Source organism: Mustelus asterias, chromosome 8, assembly GCF_964213995.1.
Source record: "Mustelus asterias chromosome 8, sMusAst1.hap1.1, whole genome shotgun sequence".
Classification (NCBI taxonomy): domain Eukaryota; kingdom Metazoa; phylum Chordata; class Chondrichthyes; order Carcharhiniformes; family Triakidae; genus Mustelus; species Mustelus asterias.
The window spans coordinates 100,047,960-100,071,343 of record NC_135808.1 but is presented as its reverse complement, the minus strand read 5'-3'; the positions used below and the strand labels follow the sequence as shown (position 1 = coordinate 100,071,343).

Below are 23,384 nucleotides of genomic sequence, written 5' to 3'. Positions count from 1 at the left end.
CGAAGTGTCATAATGATGAGAATAATGGAGTGATCCGTGCCAGTCTTAGCAGCACGCTCCGCAATCCTTCAACACTTAGTGCACCGACCCGTCACATGAACAATGTCGTTATGGAGTCTCCAGGCAGGTGATTTGCCCGAGGTGGCCACAGCTTTGCACTGTTATCAAAGGGGGGAACTACTTTAAAACATTCCCGTTGCACTCAGCCAGTCATGCCAGGAAGATAACACCGCATAGAAGACCCCACAGTTCACTGAGGGAGAGCTCGGACAGCTGCTGGACACCGCGGAGGAGAGGCGGGTCATCCTGTAGCTCCAATAGGGATAATGACTCAGGAGCAGGGACACCAACGTGGCCCGGGGAGTGGTGGCTGCGGCAGTCAGTGCCCATGGATCGATACACAGGACTGGAGGTCAATGCCAGATGATGAATAACCTCATTTTGACTGCAAAGGTGAATGCCCACCCGTCCCGTCTTGGCATCAGTCCCATCTGTCACACCTGGAATGTTCACCTCGACTCACTCCCAGACACCCCATGACCGTCCATCACCCGACACTCCCCAGCGTCCTCCTCAAATCCCTCAGACACCTCTGTCACAACCCCTGCATAGCAAGGCACAGTGCCAAGCTAGGCCACCCATTCCCCCAACCCCCACACCAGCAGCCAGCTATCAAGCTCTCAATCATCCCCTTATGTCTCCACAGGAGAAGATGGCTCGTAACTGCAGTGAGTGGGAGGAGTCGGGTTGTGGAACCCCCGGACTGTGACTCCTGACCCACTTTGAGGAACGAATGATAGATCTCACAGGGGAGCCGCCGGAGAGGCCTGTGAGCAAAGGTGATGCACGCACCATAGAAGTGAGGATCCGCAAAACCTTCAGACATTTAGACCTTTCTCAAATAAGTATTAATTTACCCATATATCCATCCCTCCCTAGCACTTACTCATATGTCTTCACGTGCAGGTGCCAGATGAGGCCAGGGCCTCAGGAGTGCCCCCCACCCCCACACCATTCCCCGCAGCCCCAACCCTGCAACCATCAACACTTCAGAGGAAAGCTCGGGCATCGGCTGCACCATCCATCAGTGCAGAGAGATTTCGGTGGGTAGAATTAGCAGAGAGGCTTCACTTTCTGGTGAGCACCACATCATGTGAAGGCGGGAATCTGAGGATTGGGCAGGCGGAGGTCTGATGGGCCACTGAAGAAGGTTCAATAGAGCTTCTGGGGATGCAGAAACAGAGCTGGGGACTGTAGAGGCGGTGTTGGGAACAGTCTAGCAACAGCGAGGCTGCTTACAGGAGTCTAACAGCCTTCAGGTGAAGGAGATGGTGCCGACATTGCGTGGTACCCAGGCTGACATTACAAGGATGGCAATGGAAAGCCTGGGGCAGGAAATGGTAGCCATGGGTGACAGGGTCCAAGGCATGTCTGAGTCTCAGGGCCAGTGTTGCGGGCCTCAAGAGCTTGGCCAGTCTCAGAGACACACTGAGGGGTTCCAGAGCTTGGTTCAGACACCGAGGGCCAACACTGAGGGCTTGCACACCATGGAGCAGATGCTGTTGTGCCTCCAGGACTGGCAGCGCCAGGTGATGTATAGGCTTCTGGACCTCATTCCAGCTGTCCCATCGTCCCCTGGAGTTTCCCAGGGAAGGGGGTGTGTTGTGTCAGTGAGTTTGGACAAGGATCCTGGGGGTTGAAGGTCTGCTTCTGGAGGAGGGAAGGGGGGTTTTGGAGATGTCGGACACCATGCCGCTTAGTGGCTGAAACTAGGATGAGAACCTGACGAGGGCCTCCCCGGTCCTCCTGCCCAGCCAGACCATTGCCCTGCCACCGGTTCTGCCTCCTCCAGGTCAGCCTCGTCTTCCACACCATGCCCCCTCGGCAGGGGCATCCACCTGGTCCTACTCCTCCCCCAGGATGTCACCCCACTGCTGCGCCAGGTTGTGGAGTGCACAGTAGACCACCGTGATGTGGGCAGACCCTCTGGGGGCTGCACTGCATGGTCCCGCCAGAGCAGTCCAGGCAGCAGAATTGCATCTTCAGGAGCCCAATGCACTGCTCAACGACAGACCAGATGGCAGTGTGGGCCTCATTACAGTGTGTCTCGGCCTCAGTCTCAGGTCTCCACACTGGCGTCATCAGCTATGACCTCAATGAGTATCACCTGTCCTCCATGAACCATCTGGGCAATCCGGGGTACTCCTCAAAGATCCCGGGGAGTGTCCCAGGATGTAGCTGTCGGGCATGTTCCCCGGTAAGCGTGCGCACACCTCCAGGATGTTAGCGAGGTGGTCACACAGGATCTGCACGTTCAGGGAGTGGAATCCCTTGCTGTTGATTTCACCCTTTCTGGGTGAAAATAGGCATAAAACGGTTCGGGTCATTAGCAAGGGACCAGGAGAATTGCAAACCATTTGGCACCAGGCACAAAATGGATTTTTAGGCTTGCACGTTATTCTCTGGCATCAACACAATCTATTAATGACACGGTGAAGTTGGAGAATCTATTAATTCTGTTTCGCTCCACAGATGCTGTCTGACTTGTTGAATATTTCCAGCATTTTCTGTTTTAATTTCAGATTTTGATTTGATTTGTCACATGTATTAGTGTACAGTGAAAAGTATTGTTTCTTGCACGCTATACAGATGAAGCATACTGTACATAGAGAAGGAAAGGAGAGAGTGTAGAACGTAGTGTTACAGTCATAGCTAGGGTGTACAGAAAGATCAACTTAATGCGAGGTAGGTCCATTCAAAAGTCTGATGGCAGCAGGGAAGAAGCTGTCCTGGAGTCGGTTGGTACATGCCCTTAGACTTTTGTATCTTTTTCCCCGACAGAAGAAGGTGGAAGAGAATATGTCCGGGGTGCGTGGGGTCCTTGATTATACTGGCAGCTTTTCTGAGCTAGCGGAAGTGTAGACAGTGTCGATGGATGGGAGGCTGGTTTGAGTGATGGACTGGGCTTCGTTCACAATCCTTTGTAGTTTATTGCGGTCTTGGACAGAGCAGGACCCGTACCAAGTTGTGATACAACCAGAAAGAATGCTTTCTATGGTGCATCTGTAAAAGTTGCTGGAAGTTGTAGCGGACATGCCAAATTTCCTTAGCCTCCTGAGAAAGTAGAGGGGTTGGTGGGCTTTTTTAACTATAGCGTATGCATGGAGGGACCTGGACAGGTTGTTGGTGATCTGGACACCTAAAAACTTGAAGCTTTCGACCATTTCTACTTCGTCCCCATTGATGTGGACAGGGGCATAGATATGGATACATCATCTGGATGTTTACTCACTGGAGTTTGGAAGAATGAACTGTGACCTTACTGAAATATTTTAAGATTGATTGACTTTGACAGAGTAGATACACTCGCTGTCTCACATCCATGACATCTTTGTCAATCTCTCCTTAGCTCAGACCTATCCCTGACCTTCTATTCTGTCCCACCCCCTTTTACAACTATATAATTCATTACATTTCTATCCCCCTTCAGTTCTGTAGAACGGTCATATGAAACGTTAACTCTGCTTCTCTCTCTTTAGATGCTGCCAGTCCCACTGATTTTTTCCAGCATTTTCTGTTTTTATTTCAAAGTTTCAGCATCCACATGTCCTTCATCCCTGGTACATTCGTTAGAATGGTACCAGGGATGAAGGACATCACTCACGTGAAAACGCAATAGAAATCGGGATTGTTCTCTTTGGAGTCGAGAAAGTAAAGAGGAAATTTAATATGAAGTGTTTAAAATTGTGAAGGGCTTTGATTGGAGAAACTGTTTCCACTGCTAAATTGCCCCTTAGTGTCCCAAGATATGTAGGTTGCGGGGGGGGGGGGGGGGGGGGGGGGGAATATTCAGGTCTATGGGAGAAAAGGAGGGGTGTGGATCTAAATTGATAACTCTTTCAAAGAAGCAACACAGGCACAATTGACTGAATGACCTATTTCTGTGCTGTATAATTCTATTCATGAATCATTCCTAAAGGGCTAGTAGTAAACAACACTAACTATTTCTAGCTGGAAGGTTTCAGTTACTATTTTTTTCCTAAAAATATACTTGATTCATAAAATTTGTAAAAGTTCATTACATAACTGTTCAAATTTGATATTACATCAAGTCCAAAGATTTTGGTGATAATAGCAGTGTAGATAGTGGTTGAAATGCATAGGATTTCAGAAAATCAACTTATCAAGCCTTTATTCATATTATCTCATATCAGACTGCATCATTGTGAATATGCAGTATATCCTCTTTAAAGCCCAAATATTCTTACAGTGTGGAGCCCAGTTAAAAATTACACAATACTCAAATTAAGGCCTTAAGGTTTTATACAGGTTCATCACTCCCCTTTGTCTTTTATATACTACTGATAAAATCTAGAATTCAGTTAGCCGCCTCTTATGTCTTGTAATTCCCAAATACCAGTCTGTTCAATTCAAAGAATAATTACCGATATTATTGTTTTTAACTAAAATATTTCACCTCACACTTACTGACAATGAATTCAGTCCACAATTTATTAGCCAATTTTCCATACCTTATCAATAGCACTTTGCAGCTTTCTTGGTCTGCAAAATAATTTACTGCTATTTTGATATGACTGCAAATGCAGGGGTGAGAGCAGACGAAGACAAAATGGTCTGAAAGCCTATGGCAACACCAAGCCAGCCTGGGGCTCCGCTGTTCTCTCTCTCTCTCTCCTCTCCTCTCCTCTCCCCCCGCCACCCCTCCCCTCCAAATCCTGCAGCTCCACCAAATGGCCTGCAGTGCCTGCTTGGTGGATGAGTGACAGCAGTTGGGTTTTGGTTGGTGCAAGGATGAGTGGTGGTGGTTGGGGTCAGGGCGCAAGCGGAGATGGGGCTCCGCAATTTGGCTTTACAGATTGTGCACTGTACTGTCCGAGTTTCAGGGCTCAGCCAACAGCACGGGATCAGGTTCGAGCTGCAACTACACCGAGGCACAAATTGGAAAACCAGTTTCAAGGGCAGAATTCCATACTTGAATTTTGCCAGAAGGTGATACTTTCACACCCCTGCAAATGTAAATCCCACTAACTCTAGACTCTATCCAAATATTTTGAACCAAACAAAAAGAGGCCGTAAGACTGAACCCTGTGGGATGCCATTATCCACTTCCAAGCACTCTCAAAGATTGCCCTTAACTATTGCTCTCAACTCCTACTGTTTTCTCCGTAGAAAATGTGGAACCAAGAAGAGCAGCAGGGAAAATTATTTTAAAAAAGAGAGCTAGATGTCAGCAATTTGGAAATGAAAAGAGCTGTGCCACCCTTGGTGAAGAGCATTACGATTATTAAATGGATTGGATATTCTTTTTGACCTTTTTCAAACTTTGGAATGCCCCACCACAATTTGTGGAATTTACTACATGAGAGACCACCACACAATTAGTTTAAAGACAAGCTATGCAGCCAAATATGTTAAACACTTTTATTACTTACCACACTGAAACAAGGCCTTCACATCACAGTTCTCAGCTAAAAACAAATCTGGTTTCCTTTTGAGAGCCTAGGAATCAGATACAAAGCTTTGTTAAAAAGTTCATAAATGGCTAACTCCAGTTTCTTACTGAATCCTTATTATGAAGAGCATTCTTCATCCGCTGTCTCAGCCTTCACAGTCTGCTGGGGCACCAGAGTGCCATGCTATGGAATAGCTATTAATAACAATGTGGGGTTCCCTGCTGATTCGCTACATAGCATATTCTCAATCAGTCCATACAGGGACATATTTCTGCATAAGGAGGGAGCAAAATATCTGTTTAAGATGAAGACAGTGCACAGCTTTTAAAAAAAACACCAAACAGAACATATTTTGAAATTATTTTGTCTGAAATGGTACATAATGCAAATAAAAAAGGAACCAAGTATTTTAAATACAAATGGAAATACATCACAGATCAATTTCTGAAAAATACTGTGAGCAGAACCATCGCCAGCTCATTATAGAACATACAAATAAACCATGGTCAGACACTGATGAATATGCGCAAAAGCAAGAAATAACATTCTGAAAATATCAACAACTTGTGTTTATATCACACCTTTAACATAGTAAAATATCCCAAGATGCTTCAAAGCAGCATTGTATAAAGCAAAATATGACACCGAGCTGCATGAGGAAATGATAGGGCAGATGACCAAAAGTTTGTTCAGAGGTAAGATGTAAGGAGAGTTTTTAAAAGAGGAAAGAGAGATAGAGAGATTTAGGAAAGGAATTTCAGAACTTAGGACCTCCTAAGGGCAGCCTAATGGTTAGCACTGCTGCCTCACAACACCAGGTACCCGGGTTCGATTCATGGCTTGGGTCACTGTCTGTGCCGAGTCTGCACGTTTTCCCTGTGTCTGCATGGGTTTCCTCCGGGTGCTCCGGTTTCCTCTCAGTCTGAAAGACGTGCTGGTTAAGTGCATCGGCTGTGCTAAATTCTCCCTCAGTGTACCCAATAATGCACCGGAGTGTGGCGACTAGGGGACTTTCACAGTAACTTCACTGCAGTGTTAATGTAAGCCTACTTGTGACACTAATAAATTTTAAAAATCTTAGCTGAAGACACAGCCACCAACAGTGGAGCATTTAAAATAGGGGCACTCGAGAGGTCAGAATGAAAGTAATGAAGATATCTCTAATGGTTGATATCGCGAATGGTGGTGGGGCTGGTGGAGATTACAGAGATAGTATGAGGGGTTGGGGGGCTGTGCACATCATGGAAGGATTTGAAAATAATGATAAGAATTTAAAAATTGAGGTAGTGTTTAAATTGGAGCCAACGTAGGTCAACAAGTGTGGGGTAATGAGTGAATGAGGTCTTGGTGCAAGTCAGGACATGGGCAGCAGAGTTTGGATGGCCACAGGATTATGGTTAATGGGATGTGGGAGGACGACCATAAGTATGCTTAAATAGTCAAGAATAAAGGCAACAAAAGGCATAAATATGTGTTTCATCAGTGCATTGAGGCAGGGACGATATCAGGCAATATTTTGGAATTGTAAGTAGACGATTTCAGTGATGGCACAAATATGTGGTCAGAAGCTCTTCTCAGGTCAAGTACCAAGTTTATGAATCGTCTGTTTCAATTTCAGACAGTTGACAGGTTGAGGGATGAAGTCTGCAACCAAACAATGGATTTTGTTGCAGGGATCAAAAACAATGGTTTTGGTCCTCCAAATATATAACAGAGAAATTTCCACTCCTTTGGTACTCACGGTTGGACAAGCAGTCTGGCAATTGGATTGGTGAGAGGTGTCATCAGCATACATGCTAAAACTAACATTGTGTTTTTGGTTCATGTCACCAATGGCATTATACTAGCAAGACGAGGGGAATATGGATAGATCCTTGGGAGCGGGGAAGGTACCAGAGCTACAGGAGGTGAAGCCATTGCAGATAATTCTCTAGCTATGATTGGATGGATAGGAATGGAACTAGGCGAGTGCACTCCCACCCAGCTCGATGTCACTGAAGAGACTTTGAAAGAGGGTGGTGTGGTCAATTGTGTCAAAGGCTGAAAACAGGTCAAGAAGGACAAGGTGGGATACTTTACCTCTGTCACAATCACACAGGATGTAATTTGTGATTATACCAGTAATGTTTATGGTTATGAATTATTGGCAGATCAGCAAATTTTCATAACCCTTCATATTTTCATGACTATCTGAAGGATACATAATTAAATCACAGGTATGAAGTAAAGGCAGCCTAACCAGTATCACTGTCCATGCATCTGCAAGATTAGTTTAGCAGTACAAAGTTGTAAACCACTTCAGTTTAGATCTTGTCCACATAATCCTTTCCAAAAGTCCCTCATGAATCCTCCAGCTACTTGGCATGTGCCCAAACTCCCTGGCTACAAAATGCTAACAGCCCAAAACATTATGACAACACACCAATCCTTGGCATGAAGTTCACAAAGTGTCTGACTGCTGATATGATACACCTTTCTTTACTACTGGACAGAAGGCACAGTCTTCTGCCAGTGAAAATGAACGTTCACAACTATTGCCAGTGCTGCCTGCTGCACATCAATAAAAGAACTTCAAGTTCACTGTGATTCAACATGCCTTAAAAACCTTGAATTAACCTACAATGCATTTCCATAAGCTTGTTAAAAAAAAAGCTGATTTCAGGTTTAATATAATTAAACAAAAAAAGAAAGTGAATGAAATAAGAAACAAAAACACACCTGTGCCAGGAGTTGCATAAATGAATCAACAATATCAGGATGATCCCTGGGTCCTAAAATATAATAAGATGTAACTTAAGAAATAATATACAAACAGCAAATCAATATTCTTATTGTCTCATGAACTCTACGTAACAGTTACAGTGAGGGGGTACAATGAACAGCTTAAAGCAGTTAAATAAAAGAATGTACAGAAATATGAAACTTCAGAACCTAAAAGAAATAAACAGCAAAGAGGATTGAAACCCAGGTGTAGAGATAACAGATTAAAAAAATGTGCTTTTTGTTAAAATCTTGAACCCAAGACAGCAGAAATTCTCATTAACCATTTTTAAAAAATTGTTTTTCCCTTTTAAAAAGGAAAAATTGGCATTTCCAACAGTGAATACTTGAAATTATTTAGGAACTCTGACCTGACAATCTACTTTTGAAATCAGTCTGCACTACTGAAAATAGAACAAGCTACAAAAACTCATTTTTGCAGGTTTGGAACAGACGATACAACCATGGAAACCTCAAGGGTTATGGATTATCTCTGATTCAGCATTAATAAAATCTAAGACTCTCACTGCAAATTACTTTATTAAATGATTCTTCGTCTCTGTGCTCATCTCCTTTTTCACTTGTAAGTGATTTCCAAATCATTCAGTTGTCATTGTCACAGTGTTCCAGCATGCAAAGTCATGTAAATAGAAATCTTCACAATGAAATTCTAGACTCAATAATAATGCTCACCAATGCAGAACAGTGCGTCTTAATTCTGTTTAAGCACGGTGCCATATCAAGAGAAGAAAATTGCAATTACATGAAAATACCTTTTATTACACTTTTATTCCAAGTGTAGAATGCAGCTTGGTCACAAACAAATTCTATACTTAAAGGCTCTTCTGCTGAGGTATTTAGAAGTTAAATATTGTTTTATACATTTGTGCCACAGGGCTCTTTTTAGGTCCTATACAGTATTTTTATTGCGGAAGCTATATTATTACTGGTACCAGGGTGAATGATCACATGGTAGATGAAGAATTGAAGCCTTAGATAAGTGGACACTAGCAATAACTCTGGACAAATTTGGCAGATCATAGATCACGAAATCTACAAGGTAGAAACAGTAGTGTAAATGAGGAAATACATTGGTGGCAGTTTTTGGATGGAGTAGATAAAGTGAAGAATTAATAATGAGTGGGAATGTGACGGCAGAAAAATGAGGGAATGTGGCAAATATAGTTTTGGATGAGGAAATAGTGATATTAACAGCAAGCCTGGTGGTATGCCAGCAGGACACGTGAAGGAAACCAAAGATGTAGTAACAAAGTCATAGATCAACAGTAGAGAAAGGGAGCAATGTCGCAGGGGCTTAATAAAAATGCAGTCAGGAATAGTCAGTGTTTGGGAAAATCCAATATATTTTATTTCAGCTGCAACCAAAACTCTAACTCTAGCTCCTGACTCTATACTGCTCCACAGCTGTTCAATCATGTTGGACCACTAATTAAACCAGTTGTATAACCTCAATGCTTGGTCTGATCTATAGATGGGTCTCAAATGTAATCTATCCTTCACCAAGACCACGTACTATTTGCAATATTGCCTGCCTATGCCCTCACCTATTTGTCATGCTGAGCAGTGATTTGATGTGAACAAAAGGATGGCAATTAAGAGAGTCAATCACATTATTATGTGACAGCAGTCCAAGTGGCCAGATAGACCAGGATATTAATGAACTGGTTGGGTTTTTACTACAACATGACAATATCAAAACCCTTATATGACAAGATAGGGCACCTTTTCCACATTCTTATCTTCAAAATGTTGTTGACAGCAGCACAAAATAAATCCAGTGCTGCCTCTTTTCGGGGATTCATCGATGGTAATGCCATGGAATGTCAAGGGGCAAGGCTTAGATTCTTTATTGCTGGAGATGGTCATTGTGGGGCACAAATATTACTTGCCACTTGTCAGCCCAAGCCTGGATATTATCCAGGTCTTGCCACATTTGGACATGATCTATTTTAGTATCTGAGGAGTACTCAACGTTGTGCAATCGTCAGTGAACATCCCCATTTTTGACCTTATGATGGAGATAAGGTCACTGATGAAGCAGCTGAAGATGGTTGGGCCTAAGACAATACCCAGAGGAATTTTAAAAAACTATTATAAGGGATTATTGGTTGAAGGAATTTAAATGTAGTGAATGGTTATCAATGAGTATTTTAAAAGATTGACACTTAGGACTCATGCTGAGAGGAAATAAAATTAATTTCTGAGATCTGGAAATGGTGGATACTGGGTGAGCTGCTATGGAGAGGGCATGTGCAAAAGGTGATGGATAGGGTGGCGTACATTGGCAAGATTGGCATAGAGACTACAAAGGGCTGTGCGGGTGGGTGGAGGCATAGGTGCAATTAGAGCTTATGAGGGCACATGGGTTGGTTGGGGACCATGAGGCTGGAATGGATGGGACATGAAGAGCATGTGGGGGGGATGCTGCGGTGAAAGTCTGAGGGCTCTTTTTTGTTTTTTTCTGCAGGCTGGCTTTTTGCCCGGCCCACTTCTGCATCTGGCAGTCCCTGTGCTGCCTCCAAACTGTTTCCGGGGGCATGACTCCCATTACACCCCATCCTACTGGAATAAAATCAGAACTTGAGCTGGTTCTCAGATTCAGGAATTCTCCTGATGGGAACAAAAATTCAGGCCTCCATCTTAATTTGTTAGGAATAGCCATAAAGGATTGTGTATGGAGGGTAACTGATGTATATGAAACCATATCACAGGAGACAGCAGTAGGCAGAATTTTGGTGAAACTCTGTCTCTTTGGTGCTGTAAAATGTACTCCCAAACACCTGGCTATGGGCTAACCCTGGAGATTTTCTGTGGTTGAATTCACTTCAATAATTATGGCAGGTTTCCAGTGCTGGAAAATTTACTGATTTAAGCCTCAAGTACCTGAAGAGGTAAAGAAAGCCCACCAATCTCCAGTCAACTCTGGAAGCAATAACTGGGGGGAGGAGTGAGGAGAGAAGAGAATGAGAGGGGAAGGAAGTTGTACAGCTTCCATCTGATTTTCCACAAGAAACTATGCAAAATAAGGTGGACTACAGAGGAAGATCCGCCCCAGCACTGCTAGTACTTTGAAAGGAGGAGAGTGGCAAAGGAAGGAACCAGAAGAAGTTAAATGAAATTTCACCACAAGTTAAATTGAAAATTAACCCTCCAAAAGTGAAGCTACCCAACAAAACGCAGACAAAAACCTTTTCTTCACTTTCACCACCAGACATTACAACAATTATACCAACACTTGTGAAGAACCAACTAACAAGCAATTTTTACAACTTCATCAATAGGGTTTGTGGACATTTCACCTATGATGCATGCCCACACAAATGATCAAACTACCCAGATTGGCATTTCAGGGAAGCACACAGCCTCCACTGAACTGCTAAGTGGTAGAAGAATATTAACAGGTACATCGGTATGGCTCTATAGAGGAAACGTTTCAACTACAGGTTACTTTTGAAGGGTGAGAGCCAATTCCAAATTGTGTTCATCTTCCATGACGAGGGTCTTTCATTTCAGCCATGTCCACATATTTCCCTACATTTAACTGTAAAGGGACTGTCATGCACAAATTTTCAGATCCATTATTATGCAGAAGTGACATACAACATTAAAAACATTGACGCAATAGTTTGCTGCTAATAATTGTGCAGAAATTAAAAATAGTAAATTTGGTTTTGGGATTTAATGTCCGGAGGTTGAACTGCTGCCTTTGACTTCACTGATAGCAGCATTCAGAACACGACAGAGCATCACACATACCTAATCTTTGATGATGCAGAAATGGTTAGTATTCTATCAACATCCTGGGGGTTACCATTGACCAGAAACTGAACTGGACTAGCCAAAGAAATACTGTGGCTACAAGGCCAGGTCAAAGGCTGGGAATCCTGAGGCGATTAATTCACCTTCTGACTCCCCAAAGTTGTCCACCATCGACAAGGCATCGGTCAGGAGTGTGATGGAATACTCCGCACTTGCCTGAATGAGTGCAGCTCCAACAGGCAAAAAGTTTGATACCATTCAGGACAAAGCAGCCCACTTGATAGGCACTCCATTCACAAACATTCACTCCTTCCACCACCACAGTGGCAACAGCAAATGCCATCTACAGGATCCATTGCAGGAACTCATCAAGCCTCCCCAGAAAGCACCTTCCAAACCCATGGCCACTATCACCTCGAAGGACAAAGGCAGCAGACACATGGAAACATCATCACTTGGAAGTTTCTTTCCAAGTCACATACCATCCTGACTTGGAAATATCTCACTGCTCTTTTGCTGGGTTAAAATTCTAGAATTCCCTCCCTGACAGCACAATGGGTGTACCTACACCACATGGACTGCAGCAGTTCAAACGACAGCTAAACACCACCTTCTCAAGGGCAATAAATGCTGACCTAGCCAATGATGCCTATATCCCAAGGATGAGTAAAAGAAAAACGTGGAACACTTCTGCATGATGACGGACCTGTAGAGATTTGACCTTTGGCCACTATTCCACCAACTTACCTTGGATAGCGAGTTTTTGAATACATTATTTCTTATCCACTAAAACGAAAGTCTGTGTGAGATAACTTCATCCTCTGCCAGCAATTTACACTGTATGAAGCTTAAAACACATCTTATTCCCCTCTGTGATGCAAAATCCTTCATGTGGTACAATGATTTTTCATATTCTAATACTTGTTTTTTTCTCAAATGCATGTTCAGTTGTCACAGAATCCTCGGAATAGCTGGATTCAGGATTTTCAATGCCTGCACACCATCACCATGGCAATAGAGCTACTTAGCAACAGAAAAAGTACAACTTTTTGAATATAATTTTAACTAGTAACTTAAGCTCAGCATCAATAAAGAGTTTGCACGATGATGAATGTGTCCAAGTGCTTCATAAATGGAAATGGACAAGCAAACCTGTTGAATCATAAGTAAAGATTAGGATGGATGACTGGGCTTTTGCAGGACATTTAATGAAAGGGAAGGGCTACTGGCAAAAGAAAGGGAAGTTCTGCGAATAAAGTAAAGGTAGAAGGTCCAGCCAGCAATGTTGAGAGGGGAAATGAAAGATGTCAAGCAGATGAAAGTAGCTACTCTTTTGTGAAGGAAGAACCTGGGGATAATCATCCCGTTTAACTGGAAAAATGATTGCTCACCCAGAATTGGAAGCCTGACAACATAGAAACGGTAGAGGAGTGAGAGAGGTGGTGATGGTGAGATAAAGCTGGGTAACAACAGGGTACATTTGGAACGTGGCATCTTGTCTTCAAAAGATATGGTTGAGGGGCAGATGAAAAACTGGAGGGGCCAAGGGAAGAATGCAGCGATGTAATAAAGAGAAACAATTGCAGGAGATTCTCCAGCTACACCTGATTAGGCAAGAATAGAACCAGGAAAGGGTGCAAAATAGATGAGAATAGTCTCCATGGTCATAGTAATTGTCACAGGATGTCATGTTCTGCATTGATTAATGCCATGGTAATGGCAGATACATTATAGTAAAGGTTGAAATGTGGAGTTGCCAGAAACATGAACACGGATTTGAGAGACAACAACTTCAAGGACTTCAGGGGAAAGGGAAGTTGGATTTCGAGCAGTAGTTTGCAAGGACAGTGGAGTCAAGAATGGGGTTTTTGGGGAGGGTGCGATGACAGCTGATTTGAAAGAGAAGAGAAAAGGACAGTACTCTAGAAGAGGAAACCATTTAAAATACCACATTTCATGGAGCCAGTCACAATTTAGTGGATAGAGTTGAGAAAGAGTAGGAGGTGGGTCTTATGGACAAGGAAAACTGAGACAGGACATGAGGGAAGAGCATTAGTGAAACATCTGTTCAAAGACTCTTTTATTGATCAAAACCACAGAGATGTCATGCTATGAGTATCTTTAAAATAACTTGTAAACTAATTTTCTATTAATGCCACCAATTAAATCCCACAACTACACCATGATCTTTCTATTAATTATGTTGTTTATTTACTGCCCTAATATACAAACACAATGGAGCCTGTCAGGAATTTTGACAATCTAGTATACAATGTTTTTTAATAAATTTTAGCAGACTTGTTACACCTACCGCTTTTTAACCTCATATCTATCAAATGCCATGTCATTCAAGGCTGGAACTTGAAAGCAGCCATTTAAATGATAGAGATGGGCATCAATAACTGTAACAGTCAACTGAATGGATAAACTAGCTAATGACGATAAACTCAAAATAAGCTGGTACAGCTTTATTAATGTTTCAGTGCACAAGAATTCCTCATTTTACTCCATTGTACTGGACTTATTTTCCTGAACAATCTAAACAAATCCATCATTTTCCAGAGTTCTCGAGCAAAAATGTCCGTTAGAATAGGTACATACAACAGTTTACAAAATAACTTTACAATAACTTCCCAAATAAATGGCTCCGTATTTCTGCTTTTTACAAGAGAGTGAGTGCACTTTTTCTCTTAAAACATAACATCTGATTTGTTTCTACATTCATGCCATGACAAAATTCTGTTTCAGTTCAATAGCACGTCATTTGGTTCCTGGGTATTAAGAAAGCCTGTCGACCCTTCAGTTTAGGAATGTAATGGCTGATCTTCATTAAAAGTTGTATACTGGGATTGTAAAGAAAAATCCTCTCAATAGATGCTGCTTGATCTGCCTTAAGCTCTTCTGTTTTTATTGTCTGTATTTTCTAGCTTTTGACATATGTAACTGTAAGTGAGGCTAAATCTGTTATTCTATTTTACTGTCTGAATCAATATGGTAAGATCTCTCTCAATCTCCTATCATTTGCAAAACTTGTCACAACATCTTGAATATATTTAACATATATAAACAAACCTCCTAAATGTGAACAAAGCACAGGCATACAAAATTTGTCAGCCATACTCTTTCCACAAATTAATTAGTTACATAGAATTGGGACCAATATTTGGGTTTGGGTTGAACAATTGCCAGAAAGATCCCATCAAACATAGGCATTTGTGCGCAAATGTTCCATGAATCACAAACCCACCTACACATCACCCGAGAACCAAAACCTCATCTGCCTATACATGCAGGCAAAATCCTTCGGAATCATTCCTACCTATGCATATAACCTCTGGGAGCCACTTTTGATTTTGTCTTTATTTGGATTGAATTTTCTCACCAGAAATTGTCACCAGAGTAGGTACGAGGAACATTGGTCAGGGTGTCCATTGTTATCTCAGTAAAAAAGCCATAATCTGGTTTTGTCTTTTGTTTTGTTTAAATTAAACTCAAAAAAATAATTTTGGAAAGCCAGCTAAAAAAGACAAATAAACAATTTCTACAGAAAAGTGAAAACTAAAAAAGTTTAAATGTTTCAATAAAAAAGATCAAACAAAACATTAAGCGTCGATGGCATCAATAGTGTTGTAAATATCTGTTCCACAATTCCTGTGTTTAAGAGGTATAACTTTCAGTTTTAGGTTGAAGATTAAAGTTTTAAATTTAGAGAAATGGAAACACTTGGTTGAGGAACTGGTAAACTGGTCTGGGGTAATTACAATTAAAAAGATAACCTGTATCTTACAAGGTCACAGTTGGAATTGAGAAAACTTAAACAATGAATGCCCCATCTCTGGACCTCTTGGTAGGAGGCCAAGGTGTCTATCGTTATCTCAAAAAAGATAAAAATTATTTACGTAGTTACCAGACAAAAGCTAAAAGGCACAGGTAAACAAAGATGCTTTTTGGTGTACCTAGGAATTCTGGGAAAAAGGGCTGTAGCCTCCCTTCGAGATAAAAATTATTTGTATGGGTGACAGGAGTTATATTGAAGGTCCAAGATGATTACCTTGCATATCTGTATGGAACATCCCAAATGATGCTGCATTGCCTTGGAGGTGGTCTGGCAGGGTTAGAAGGTTCCTTTTGGTGCATTTGCTTACAGAAGCAGGCAATCAGCAGTTCAGTTTAGTAACAGACAGTTGCAGTTCACTGAAATTTAAAAATTCACCATATCCACTGCCTTTATCGAGACACACCCTCAAAGAGCCTACATTTGAATTTGATTTGATTTATTATTGTCACGTGTATTGGAAGTGCAATGTCTGAATTTGAAGATACAAAGCTAATGAAGATATTAAACTGCAGAAGAATTTGAACATACGTGGGAATTGGGCAGTCCGGTGGAAGATAAAATTCAAAACCAATCTGTGGAAACATTAGTTCAGTGATCTGCCTTCTTGAACCGCCACAGTCTATGTGGTGTGGGTGCACCCACAGTGCTTTTAGGGAGGGAGTTCCAGCGACGGTGAAGGAACTTAATGAGCATGGCAAGTTTTCCCCGATTGCAGCTATTTGATAAGCCTACAGATCAAGTATCTATGGTGCTAAGGCATTAGTGCCTATCCTGCACGTTTTAAAATACTAAAAAATATTTAATTTACTAAGAAACTGGTTAGAGTACACCAGTGATACTAATAAATGGCTCAGCATTGATTTTTTAAAGCCATTTTCAGTTATTGAAAAGCAAGTTACCCACAGATGTTGGATTAGATGGGAAGGGTGGAGGCTTATGGTGGGCAGCAATGGTGGAGGAGGCAGAGAATTGAGTGGGAGAACCAAAACAGCTTTTACGCCGACAGGATTTCCCCACATCCCACCAGTGGTGCAATGGGATTCCTGCTATGCAATAATGGGAATCTCATTATAATATATTTAAATATAATTAGCGAGCCTCCCCTCTGTAACGTCCCCCACATAGAAAAGGCATCCAACTGCTCCCCTCACCGGCAGCATGACGTCACATTGGCAGTTTACAACAGGTATTTAAAAACAGGCAACTGGCGAACAGAACCAGCCGGGGCTGCACAGGTGAGTACAGCCTCCTGGGGGGGGTGAAGAGGTTTATGCATGGGCAGGACCCTGGCACTACCCCCTGGCATAGACAGGATTGGTGTCAGGGAAAGGATGGTGGAGCCACGGGCTGCTCCGATCTGACAAGAGCCGAAGCTGCTGGTGCCCGCCCTGCCAGCGTGATATTGTGGGACTCGTATCCTGTTTACAAATATGGTGAGAAAATCCACCGGCGGGCTACACTACGTTTTCTGCCTGAGATGACACTTTGACCAAAAGATGTGAAAATTCTACTCCTTACCACAAAAAAAAAGGCATTTTCAGTATGCCCATTTCCAGCTATATTAATAAAACTGCACCAGATTCTAGCTCTTAAATACAAGAATGAATATCTTTAATGCAAAGGGAAAATGGCAGATTTTAAAACAACATTCAATTACAATGGCTCATGAAAGATTGGTATGAGATTCTGCAAATAGACTTGAACTGAAACTTGATCACACCACTTTGGAAAATTAGCACAATTAGGAGCACATTTTGCCCATGGATTGCTGATTGTGCTCAAAGTGGAAACTCTACTCAATTTGTAAATTAATTGTTTTCCTTACATTTATAACTCTTCATTTGTTCCTTTCCAGGCCATTTTCTTTCATTTTCACTCCCACATTTCCATATATCCTTTCAACTGACAGCTCCCTTTTAAAATGTTAATTTCATTCCATTTGAAATTGTTTGAAGGAAAATAAACTTTATTTTTCACCCATAGGCAGCTCACTTCACAACCTTTACAATTGGCGCAACAAGAGGTGGACAAATAGTACCACACAATGACTGACCATCATCCTGAAAGGGACTGCTTGCTTTCTTACATATCAAGCCTTCTCTCTGGGCGCATGTGTACACACATAAATTACCAATTCATCACAAGAAAACTGCCGAGTGTGAAAATCAGCTTCCCCTCTTATCCATATTCCATTGCCTATCAGCATTCATTGGAAATCCAAAAGCACAAATTATAATTATAGAGCAAGGCTAACACAGGCAGTTTTCCAGCAGCCATACATTTTATATAATCGACACAGATAATATAAAGTCATTTTTCATCACAAATGAGTTTTTATTTCTTTAATTCTGACAGGAGTACAGGGCTGCACTAAACTCACTGAATACCACAGGAACTGGGAAACACACATTGGAAACCATTCACTTGATCACTATGGTTCACACACAATCAAAAAAAGATTTGGTAGTACACATTAGAATTTCCAAATGATCCACAATTAAAAGTATGGTCACCTACCTTGTTGGAAAATTGAGAGGGTCACAGATGTAACAAGAAGGAATAGAGCCTTTACTGGGACAAAGTGGGTTGGATCATTGGCAAATATGTGAACCAGCTGAAAGATAATAATCCAAATAAATTTACACAGGCAGAGTCACATTGTCAAAATGAAAAAAGGTGATCAAAGAAAAACAAATTCCATGAGAACCACCACCAACCTCAAAACGAAACAGCAGTGCAGCCACTACTGTGGAGAAATGACTCTGATAATATCAATCTGGAGCAATTCAAATTCATTGTACAACCTGGAGTACCTTTTGTGTAACATAGGTGCCAGGCAACGAGCATCGAGAATCTAACCACCGCCCTTTGACATTCAATGGCAATACAATCGCCAACTCCCCCACTATCACTATGAAAATACTTGGCCACATCTCTCCCCATCTCTGTAAACACCTCCTGCTTTACAACCCTCCACAATCCCTGCATCTTTCCACTTTTGCCTCCTGCACTGCTTTTGTAAATCACTCCACCACTGGCAGCTAAGTGCATCTAAAGCTCTGAAATTCCCTCTTCAAGATTCCCCTCTTCCTCTTTTTGAGAATGCTTCTGTGAAATTGAAATGTTATACTATGTCAGCTGTGCTTTATAAATGCAATTATTGCTGTTGAGTGAACCTCATTATAACAGTTGCTCTGTACGTTTACTGACAGAAGCTAAATGATTTGTATCTGGCTTCATCTAACCACGCATCTTCTCAGATCACCTTCAAAGAGATCAAAAGATGAATACCTGAGAATATCTGGTTCAAATCACAAGGAGATTCCAATGTCACACCCAGGCCCACAATCATATACTTGGATATTGGGCAGTATGCGCATAGCCAAATAACAAAAGACTCTCAGCCTGGTTATGGGGTGGCTAAAGCCTTTGTGCAAGAGAATATCCAAGACAAGTCCCTAAAATTGCAATAGGCCTAATCATCAAGATCAATGTCATAATGCAACATTAGCTGCATGAGGACAGCTCGCATTCCAGTAAATCACCCAATAATCATGAGATAAACGGCAGGTGCTCATTCTAACTTTCTGTAGATATGGCATCTCATTACTTGGAAAAATACACATTTATTTGTAACTGTTATAATAGTGTATTATGTGGTTATGTTTTGATACTGTACAAAATAAATACTAGATTAAACAATATAAGCAACTATATTTGAGAATTGCAACTTCAGTTTTGAAATATACATCAAGTTTTCAATTAAATGCTTTCCACAGTAATATGACACTTTCAATTTCTTACGGTGCAAAATGACTGAGATTGAAATGAGGAAATGCTCATCCATCCTCTTTCTCTTGCACTGCACCTACCTCACCCTCAATCATTAGAACTTTTTAGCTGACTATATTAGATCATGTATAGTACTAGGATACTGTCATAACCCATTGCTGGAATTTTAGCCCCCCCCCCAGGAATCGGAGCGGGCAAGGGGCAGACAATGAAAAGATCCGTTGACCTCGGGTGGGATTTTATGGTTTCAGGACCAGCGAGGCCGTAATATCCCGCCCCATAAATCCTTCTAATCCTAGCTAAACCCCCCAAAAAATGGAAATGGCCTCTGCTCTTAGGAACACCCGTCTCCCTTTTGCTTCAATAAACATACATGCAGCTCATGCTTCAATAATCTGTTTCATGGGCAGTCTGACGTTCTGAAAATAAATACGTATCCAACATCTAAATTAACTTTGTGCCAAAAAATTGTACATGTATGCCCTATAGATTTACAATCCCCATCCATCAAATAACCAATGCAGCAGGGCAGAATCTAGTCCACGTATGATTTAAAAAACATCCATTTTTTAGCATGCCTTTTGAAAAATGCAGCCCATCTATAAAAAATAAAATGAGTCACTCCCCTCTACATCCTCTCTGCTGTCTAAGTAGTTCCACTTGTGGGATAACTGGAGACAATACTCATATGCTCAATTCCAAAGATTAAGTACAGTGTTCTTGGACTTAGCATTGAAAGTCCATGTGTAGCATTCTAACATTACCACATCCAGGAAATACAACTTAATGCTCTTTTTGCCTTCCTAATGGCCATGAACCACCTTTGATTTGATTTGATTTATTATTGTCACATGTATTAACATACAATGAAAAGTACTGTTTCTTGTGCACTATACAGATAAAACATACCGTTCATAGAGAAGGAAATGAGAGAGTGCAGAATGTAGTGTTACAATCATAGCTAGGGTGTAGAGAAAGATCAACTTAATACAAGGTAAGTCCATTCAAAAGTCTGACAGCAGCAGGGAAGAAGCTGTCCTTGAGTCGGTTGGTACATGACCTCAGACTTTTGTATCTTTTTCCCGAAGGAAGAAGGTGGAAGAGAGAATGTCTGGGGTATGTGGGGTCCTTAATTATGCTGGCTGCTTTGCCGAGGCAGCAGGAAGTGTAGACAGAATCAATGGATGGGAGGCTGGTTTGTGTGATGGATTGGGCTACATTCATGACCTTTTGTAGTTTCTTGCGGTCTTGGGCAGAGCTGGAGCCATACCAAGCTGTGATACAACCAGAAAGAATGCTTTCTATGGTGCATCTGTAAAAGTTGCTGAGAATCATTGCTGACACGCCAAATTTCCTTAGTCTTCTGACAAAGTAGAGGCGTTGGTGGGCTTTCTCGACTATAGTGTCGGCATGGGGGGGACCAGGACAGGTTGTTGGTGATCTGGACACCTAAAAACTTGAAGCTCTTGACCCTTTCTAATTCATCCCCATTGATGTAGACAGGGGCATGTTCTCCTTTACGCTTCCTGAAGTCGATGACAATCTCCTTTGTTTTGTTGACATGGAGGGAGAGATTATTGTTGCCACACCAGTTCACCAGATTCTCTATCTCATTCCTGTACTCTGTCTCACCATTGTTTGAGATCCGACCCACTACGGTGGTGTCGTCAGCAAACTTGAAAATCGAATTGGAGGGGAATTTGGCCGCACAGTCATAGGTGTACAAGGAGTATAGTAAGGGGCTGAGAACTCAGCCTTGTGAGGCACCGGTGTTGAGGATTATCGTAGAGATGTTGTTGCCTATCCTTACTGATTGTGGTCTGTGAGTTAGGAAGTTCAGGATCCAGTTGCAGAGGGAGGTGCCGAGGCCCAGGCCATGGAGTTTGGAGGTGAGCTTCGTAGGAATAATAGTGTTGAAATTTTGAACCTGTGAAATTTTCATGATTTATGATTCCAGGTCCCTCTCATGGCCTTTAATATATATTCATGCACAATATAAATGTGGCTCGAGTTTCCAAAGCCTAATTGCATCACAGCACACTTACCAAATTTAAAGAGATGAGACATACTTTACTCTTTTTTTTCTGTACATGTATAAATGTAATTTACAGATCCATATACTTGGCTAGTTGAAACCTAGTCAAGCTACTAGTGTGTGATACTTGGCAGCTTTCCACACCCATTTATTAAACTGAAGTGACTTTTGGCCAGTTCATGTTGAGTTAATGGGATCATTGAGTTTACCAGCAAACAATGGTCCAAAACCCTATTTCCACGTTGATCAGACAAAAAAAATATGCACTTACTTTTCTCTGCTTTTTCTGAAAAATCTCCTGATAGAGTATGCTGCAGAACTCAATTCAGCGCAGGAAACTTCAGAGGGAACAGTGGAGGGAATCAGAGCAGAAACCACATCCCTGGTTTATGGCACTAGCTGCCATATTCTGATTTAACTATCCGGGTAAGTAAGTCGCGACTGTCCAAAGTCTCTGGCTCTAACCCAGAATTGGAGACTTTTTTGGAGGGTTCCAGGGAGCAGGGAAACTGCCCGTCAGAAATTTAAACTTCCCGGGCAGCGTTGGGACTATCTGGAGTCGGGAAGATCCAGCTTCTGATATTCCAGTCAGTCAATCACAATCTTTTGCTCTTTGAAAACTTTAGAACAGGGTTTGAGATTTAAGGTGTAAATGGCATCTGAGGTGCACCATCTTCTGAATTAAAAAATTGTCAAAGAACAACAAAGAACAATACAGCACAGGAACAGGCCCTTCGGCCCTCCAAGCGCGCGACACGCCCTGGTCCAAACGAGACCATTCTTTTGTATCCCTCCATTCCCACTCCGTTCATATGGCTGTCGAGATAAGTCTTAAACGTTCCCAGTGTGTCCGCCTCCACCACCTTGCCTGGCAGCGTATTCCAGGCCCCCACCACCCTCTGTGTAAAATATGTCCTTCTGATATCTGTGTTAAACCTCCCCCCCCTTCACCTTGAACCTATGACCCCTCGTGGACATCACCACCGACCTGGGGAAAAGCTTCCCACCATTCACCCTATCTATGCCTTTCATAATTTTATACACCCCTATTAAGTCTCCCCTCATCCTCCGTCTTTCCAGGGAGAAAACCCCAGTTTACCCAATCTCTCCTCATAACTAAGCCCCTCCATACCAGGCAACATCCTGGTAAACCTCCTCTGTACTCTCTCCAAAGCCTCCACGTCCTTCTGGTAGTGTGGCGACCAGAACTGGACGCAGTATTCCAAATGCGTCCGAACCAACGTTCTATACATCTGCAGCATCAGACCCCAACTTTTATACTCTATGCCCCGTCCTATAAAGGCAACCATGCCATATGCCTTCTTCACCACCTTCTCCACCTGTGACGTCACTTTCAAGGATCTGTGGACTTGCACACCCAGGTCCCTCTGCGTATCGACACCCTTTATGGTTCTGCCATTTATCGTATAGCTCCTCCCTACATTATTTCTACCAAAATGCATCACTTCGCATTTATCAGGATTGAACTCCATCTGCCATTTCTTTGCCCAACTTTCCAGCCTATCTATATCCTTCTGTAGCCTCTGACAATGCTCCTCACTATCTGCAAGTCCTGCCAATTTTGTGTCGTCCGCAAACTTACTGATCACCCCAGTTACACGTTCTTCCAGATCGTTTATATAAATCACAAACAGCAGAGGTCCCAAAACAGAGCCCTGCGGAACACCACTAGTCACAGGCCTCC

The 23,384-nt window shown here is 42.2% G+C and overlaps 1 protein-coding gene across 2 annotated transcripts in view; it reads right to left on the bottom strand.

Annotated features, from left to right (window-relative positions):
- Positions 1-23,384, bottom strand: part of ipo13b (importin 13b) — a 133,117-nt gene that overhangs the window by 12,620 nt on the left and 97,113 nt on the right. For both annotated transcript variants that reach the window (XM_078218587.1, XM_078218586.1), the window contains 3 exons: positions 18,370-18,466; positions 8,193-8,245; positions 5,454-5,520 (listed from right to left, as the gene is read on the bottom strand). In XM_078218587.1, coding sequence (XP_078074713.1) covers positions 5,454-5,520; positions 8,193-8,245; positions 18,370-18,466 — 217 coding nt within the window. The remainder of the gene's footprint in view (positions 1-5,453; positions 5,521-8,192; positions 8,246-18,369; positions 18,467-23,384) is intronic.